The following is a 6,168-nucleotide window of genomic DNA, read 5'->3' as shown; positions in this document are numbered from 1 at the left end:
GGCCGCGCGCCTCACGACTACAGCTCCCAGGCTCCCTCGCGCTGCGCGGGGGCGGGGCCACCCCTYCCGCGGGCCAATGAGGAAGAGGGGGGGCGTTGCGCGCGCGGCGCCAGAAGCCAATGAGAACGCTGCTCCGTGCGGCCGCTAAGGCGCCTKTAGCGGCAGCAGAGCGTCCCCGCTCTATGGTCGGCGCGGCCGGAAGCGGCTGCGGGCGGTTCCGGCGCGYGGCCCCGCGGGGAGGTTAATGGCGGACGCGGTTCCCGCCGCCGAGCAGTGACCCGCGCCCCGGCCCCGTGTCCCGCCGCCATCATGTCCGTGGTGCCGCCCAACCGCTCGCAGACCGGCTGGCCCCGCGGCGTGAACCAGTTCGGCAACAAGTACATCCAGCAGACGAAGCCGCTCACGCTGGAGAGGACCATCAACCTGTGAGCGGCGCGCGGGCCCGCCGGGCCGGGCCGGCACCGACGCGGGTGCCGGCCCTCCCGCTGCTTTGCGCTCAGTCACATTTTCTAGGAGAAAGAGGAAAAAAAACTATTTTGGGGAGTGGGTGTTCAAGGGAGCCCGTTGTAACGTATGGGGCATGTGTGAGGCGAATGCGTGTTAATAAAGGGGACTTTAATTAGGAAGGTAGCTGTTTAAACGTTATAGATACCTTTCTTTGGCAAGTGTTCTCTCCTCCTTGCCCCTTTCACTTGCAGTTTAGAAGTGAACCCGGTTTGTGATTTCTGCACGGGGACGAGTGATGGAAACTTGCAGGAGAGGGAGGTGTTTCCTAAGTTGGGCATGAGTTTGGAGACTGGGTGTTGAGAGGGAGAAATGCGTGAGGAGACTCCCGCCAAGGTAAAAGGCTGATGTGAATCAGCTGTTAACCYGGTTAAGGAAGGTGCTGTGTGCCACAGGCTAATAACACTGTGTTGATGAGAAAGGGCTTCTTGGCTGTGAGGGTGCCAGAGCCCCGGCACAGGCTGCCCAGGGAGGCTGTGGAGCCTCCTTCCCTGGAGGTCTCCGAAACCCGCCTGGATGCGAGCGGGTGCCCCGTGCTCTGGGTGTCCCTGCTGGAGCAGGGGCCTGGACTAGATGTTCTCTAGGGGTCCCTTCCAACCTCAGCCAGTCTGTGATAAAGTGCTACTGTGCTCTTGTCCTGGAGCTATCTTCCTTGTCTTTTTTTACTTTAACCTGATGCTTCTGCCTTCGCACCAGCTTTCTTTCCTCCCAGCCTCCTCCTGTCAGACCTCTGTGTTACTTTAAGACTTGCAGTGTTTTCTCCTGATTACCCCTGTGCTTTGCAGGACTCTGCTTTTGGGCCCAAGTTCTTTTTGCGTTTTTTATCTACCAAGCCCCTTCTCCCTGGAGAAATGGTGAGKCTGCCACGGTGTCATCCCTAGAGAACCTGAAGGGCAGCATTAGCCCAGTGAAGTGGCCCGTCGAAACTCTTGTTCTTTCTCCAGACACCTGGCCCCACACTTTACACTTGCAGCACTGTCTCTCCTCTGTGACCCAGCTGTTCATCTCCCTTCTTCAAAAYGAAGCTGCATTTACCAGTTCAGTTCTCAGGCTCTTAATTTCTCCTGTAGAAAGACAAGAACAGAACAACTGTCCTRTGCAAGTGCCTCTTCTGCCCGCAGAGCTGCTCTTCTCTCTCTTGCCTTTCTCCCAAAGGGAGCGGCTGTTGAAAGGCAATTGCTGCAGGTTCTTTYGCAGCTGCCTTCAGTCAGTGCGACCTTGTGCACCTCCGTATCCCAGAGCAGATCTCCGTGTGCTGTGGGTCCCGTGACTTTCCATTAGGAATTTCTAGTTCAGCGCTGTGGAGCAGCTGCACTTGAGTGCAGATAATGCCRTGTCGTAATAGCATACATGATTTTAAACTTGGATTTCCTATCGTGTACTAATCCTTTTTTAAAATTATTGTTCTCTTGTAGGTATCCTCTCACCAATTACACGTTTGGTACCAAGGAACCCCTGTATGAGAAGGACAGCTCAGTAGCGGCTCGGTTCCAGCGCATGAGGGAGGAGTTTGACAAGATCGGCATGAGGCGGACGGTGGAGGGGGTGCTGATCGTGCACGAGCATCGGCTGCCCCACGTCCTCTTACTGCAGCTGGGAACCACTTTTTTCAAGCTGTAAGTGGCTGCTTCCTCACTGCAACTTTTTACTGAAACTAAATCAAAAAGCACAGGCTTAAGCGCAGCTGGCTCTGTTAGATCTTGAACATTGGATTCATTTGTTATAAAGGCTCTGTTGGGGGAAGAGTATTGTGATTGATGAGGTTTTCTTGCAAAAAAAAAATCCCACTGCTTGTGTGGAAGAGTGACTTAGCTTTGAACCAACTGCTAGTCTAAATTACAGTGCATCAGCAYGTTAAGTTCCTATTTAAAGCTCAGTGGTAGTTAGTATTTTACCCCCTGCGTTGTGAAAACGTTGTTATGTATAAATAAATATACTGGTGCTGTGGGCGCAAAAATGGCAAGGTGAAGCTCAAGGCTGAAGCTGGGGTGTGAGTAGCTGAAGAAAAGGGGCTATTTCCAAACTGCCAGGTGAGCTGTACCCATTAAAAAAGTACATGTTGAATGTCTGAGGAAAATTGCTTCAGTTCAGCTAATGTTTGTCCCTGCTGGAATGAATTTTTTTTTCCAGGGTTGCATTGTGCATTTGCAGTCAAAGGAGGTGGTGCTTGTTTTAACTTTCTTTTTAAATATATAGACTTGCCTCAGGCTGTTCTGTTCATGTTCTCTGTCTGATATTTTTAATACACTGTTCTTTTCCCAAGCATCTGTTGGGAGAGACTACTTTTTATATCCAGTTCCTTTTTTTCTGTCTTTCTTATTTGGAGAATGGGGAGGGAGCAAAAATAATCTTGAGTCAAAAGGTGTTTCAAAAATCTTTATTGAAGAGCCCTTCTATTTTTTTGTCATTTATGTTATATGGTTCCCTCAAAAGTTTAACTCTCTGCTTGGAAAGCTATTTTTGAGATTGAGACAGATACTACCGTCAATACCTACAACACTTYAATTCCCTTTTTCCTGGTGTTTTTCTGTTATTGTTAAAACTTTCCCTTTTAAGCATCTCATTTATTATCGCACGTATAGCACTTTTAGATGTTTGTCTGGAAGGATGTGCAGTGGTCATTTTGGTYGCAGTTTTGGTGAAGGCCATGTTACTCTGCATTTAAATTTGGCAAAATAATATTTGAAGCTTGAGGCTGAAGGGCCTCAAGCCATTTTGTAACTACTTGGAAACCCTTCCAGACTTGTCTATGAGTGTCTGTAAATGTAATAAAGCATAACCTTAACTTTCAGCATTGGTCATTGTCAGTAATATATTGGTTATTTTAACAGACCTGGTGGTGAGCTCAATCCAGGGGAAGATGAGGTAGAAGGGCTCAAACGCTTAATGACAGAGGTCAGTTTTCTTCTGTTGCTGTAGTAGAATGTCTGAGAACAGTGAATTATTCTAGAGTTAATGCAAGAAGCTAAAGCATTAAAGTAATTGTCTTACCACTTCTGTTGTTTGTGATATTTTGTAAAGATACTGCCATTAGCAGGTAGTGCACTCAGTTTTATTGAAGACAGAATTTGAAATGTTTTCTAAAGTCACTTTATAGAGAAGCAGTCTAACACGCTAATAAAAGTTGTTCCAACCTGGCTCTGAAGTACATCAGACCCTAATTAAGCATTTCGCTGTGCTTCCAGTGTGTGTTTTCTAAGAATATGGCATGGGGTGCTTAAGAGTTTTGACTGTAACTGGATTTTTGATAGATACTGGGACGCCAAGATGGTGTTCAGCAAGACTGGGTAATCGATGACTGCATTGGTAACTGGTGGAGACCAAACTTTGAACCTCCACAGGTGAGTCGCTCGGGTCTGCCTTTATGTTCTTCAGAGTCCAATACTGCTTGTTCTTGCAGAAGCCTTCGGCTGGGTTGCTTGAGCACCCATGTGAGTGCATAGTCCTGTGAGGTTTCAGCTGTCTCCTCTTCACTGCAGAAACATTTTCTCTTGGAGGCCCTTTCTTCCTCCTGGTTCCTCTCCCAGTAGACAAATAACCGCTGGATGTGGCACCTTCTGGTCCTGTGCTGAGCTAAACACCATTTAAGCTCCTGTTTGAGCCACGATGAAACGCATGCCCTGCTACACCTGAAACAGATGCCAYGTAAACAGAATCTTGCTGCCTGGCTTCTCAGTGCTTTGACACTGAAAGTACTTGATCAGTTTGCTGCCGTGTGCTTCTGTCTTGGTGGATTGTTTTAAGGGATCATGAGTACTATCTCTTTAGATGGATGCTGTAAGCAGCCAGGAAGGCAACAGTATTCTTTCTGAATTTGTTCTTCTAAAGGGTTTTCATTGTCTTATACCAYGAAAGAACAATATATGATGTGCCAGGAGCAGCACTTAAGATTGCACAAGACTTTCAAAGATCAATACAAGTAAATTTGTTGTGCTTTTTTTCTTCCAGTACCCCTATATCCCAGCTCATATTACAAAACCAAAAGAGCACAAAAAACTTTTCTTGGTGCAACTTCAGGAAAAGGGTAAGTGTTTGCGACAAAGAATTACATTTATAAAACTTTAAAGAGACTAATTTCTTGCAAGATTTATATGTTTGAAGTTTTTTTTTAATAAGTGTAACAACTTTTTAAAATACTGTGTCAAAAAYTTGAAGATATGCAAGCTTTTTTTAAATGCAAATTCCTAGGCTATTCCTGTTCCTGCTGCTGTGTCAGTATATGTACAGCCCCCTGTCCTATAAATGAAATAAAGCCACTCCAACACTGCAATGCTGTACACAATGATCTTGTCTTTGGGTAAGGATGGGGAGTGATATCTTGGCTGAATGCTTGCTGCTTTATCATTTAATATTGATCAACTYGTGTTTGTTCTTAGCTTTGTTTGCAGTCCCCAAAAATTATAAGCTGGTAGCGGCACCGTTGTTTGAGCTGTATGACAATGCACCGGGATATGGACCCATAATTTCCAGCCTTCCTCAGCTTCTGAGCAGGTATATCACGATTTACCTGCTTGACCCTTCCCGAGAGCTTGGGCAGCAGAGCAAGGCAATGCCTATAGGCAGATGCTTATAGGTATCTCTGTTACAGGTCCCCAGCAAGCATGGCATTTGGCCTCCTTGTCTGCAAATGCTCTGCAGAGCTGACTTGTCTGATTTCTGTTCCATCAGCAAATGTCTGGGAATGCCAGGCATGTCACAGCTGGTACTCAGGGGAAGTAGTTATGCCACATACCTGATGTGGCGGAAAATATCTCTATTAGCTGAATGCTGGGATTGGTATCGCCCATAACAAGCTTATATCTGTTTTATATTTAAGACTCTGCTTTTAGTCCCAATTTTGGCAACCACTGCTCTAGAGACTTTTGCCCCTGCTCTGTATAAAAGCAGTAGAGATGCTCTTGTGATTCTGGCCCAACGCTGGTCACTGAAACCTCTGCAAGAGATGCTCTGAAAGGAGGGAATATTTATAGGAATAATTTTGTCTGAGAAGTTCCCTCTTACTCATGGGGTGTATAAGCTTGGCTCTGATGATGGAAACGCTGCGAGTTGCGTCAAGGGTGCAGAACGTGCACCGGTATTTCCATATCTGTGGAGCTTGGTAAAGGTTGCAGGAAAAGCTGATTCTCAATCRGTATTTTGCCCCCGAAGAGGCTGATGTGCAGTGCTAGCCCAGGCCTCTCTTCTTACAGATAAAACTTTCTGGGTACACCAAACTATCCTATAAAAAGTTTTTTTTTTTCTTGATAAAACTGTGTCAATTCAAAAGAATTTTTTAATGAGTTAAATCGCTCACTTGGTCTAACCCTTTTAATTTCAGGTTCAACTTTATTTACAACTGACTTCCCCTCCACCTGAAGAGTGCGATACAAGAAGCCGTCTCTGTGAGCACAGCTTTAAAAACAAAAAAAAAAAGAAAAAAAAAGTAGAGAAAAGTATACATGTGACACAAGGATTTTCATTTTTTTACGTCGTGAGGCCACTCAACTTTCTACTGTCTGAATAGAGAAGCAACCCCCCACCCTTTTAGCTAGTGGGATGGCAACGTGCTATATCGGTGTTTTAATCACTTTTCATTGTAATACCCGATTTTCTTTGTTTCTTTTTTTTTTTGTACCACATTAAAAGGAAGGGGCCGGGACGCTCGTTGTGTGTGCGGGGCGGCGC

The 6,168-nt window shown here is 46.0% G+C and overlaps 2 protein-coding genes across 2 annotated transcripts in view; one reads left to right on the top strand and one right to left on the bottom strand.

Annotated features, from left to right (window-relative positions):
• OGFOD1 (2-oxoglutarate and iron dependent oxygenase domain containing 1) overlaps positions 1-419 on the bottom strand; it is a 7,807-nt gene extending 7,388 nt beyond the window's left edge. The window contains exon 1 of the mRNA XM_026034330.1: positions 154-419. Within this exon, the coding sequence (XP_025890115.1) occupies positions 154-419 (266 nt within the window). The remainder of the gene's footprint in view (positions 1-153) is intronic.
• Positions 420-573: 154 nt separating this feature from the next.
• NUDT21 (nudix hydrolase 21) lies at positions 574-5,859 on the top strand. The gene is made up of 6 exons (XM_026034329.1): positions 574-584; positions 1,920-2,120; positions 3,336-3,399; positions 3,756-3,845; positions 4,453-4,528; positions 5,822-5,859. Exons 1-6 carry the CDS (start codon positions 574-576, stop codon positions 5,857-5,859), a joined length of 480 nt encoding a protein of 159 aa, XP_025890114.1.
• Positions 5,860-6,168: the final 309 nt, after the last annotated feature.

This window comes from Nothoprocta perdicaria, unplaced genomic scaffold (assembly GCF_003342845.1).
Source record: "Nothoprocta perdicaria isolate Ctin4 unplaced genomic scaffold, notPer1 scaffold_143, whole genome shotgun sequence".
Lineage (NCBI taxonomy): Eukaryota > Metazoa > Chordata > Aves > Tinamiformes > Tinamidae > Nothoprocta > Nothoprocta perdicaria.
The sequence above is the reverse complement of the archived record's forward strand: the minus strand, read 5'-3'. Positions and strand labels throughout refer to the sequence as shown.

Coding starts and splice junctions, on each gene's coding strand:
- NUDT21 (XM_026034329.1), top strand. Junction 2,121..3,335: donor GGAACCACTTTTTTCAAGCT/GTAAGTGGCTGC, acceptor TTATTTTAACAG/ACCTGGTGGTGAGCTCAATC. Junction 3,846..4,452: donor CAAACTTTGAACCTCCACAG/GTGAGTCGCTCG, acceptor TTTTTCTTCCAG/TACCCCTATATCCCAGCTCA.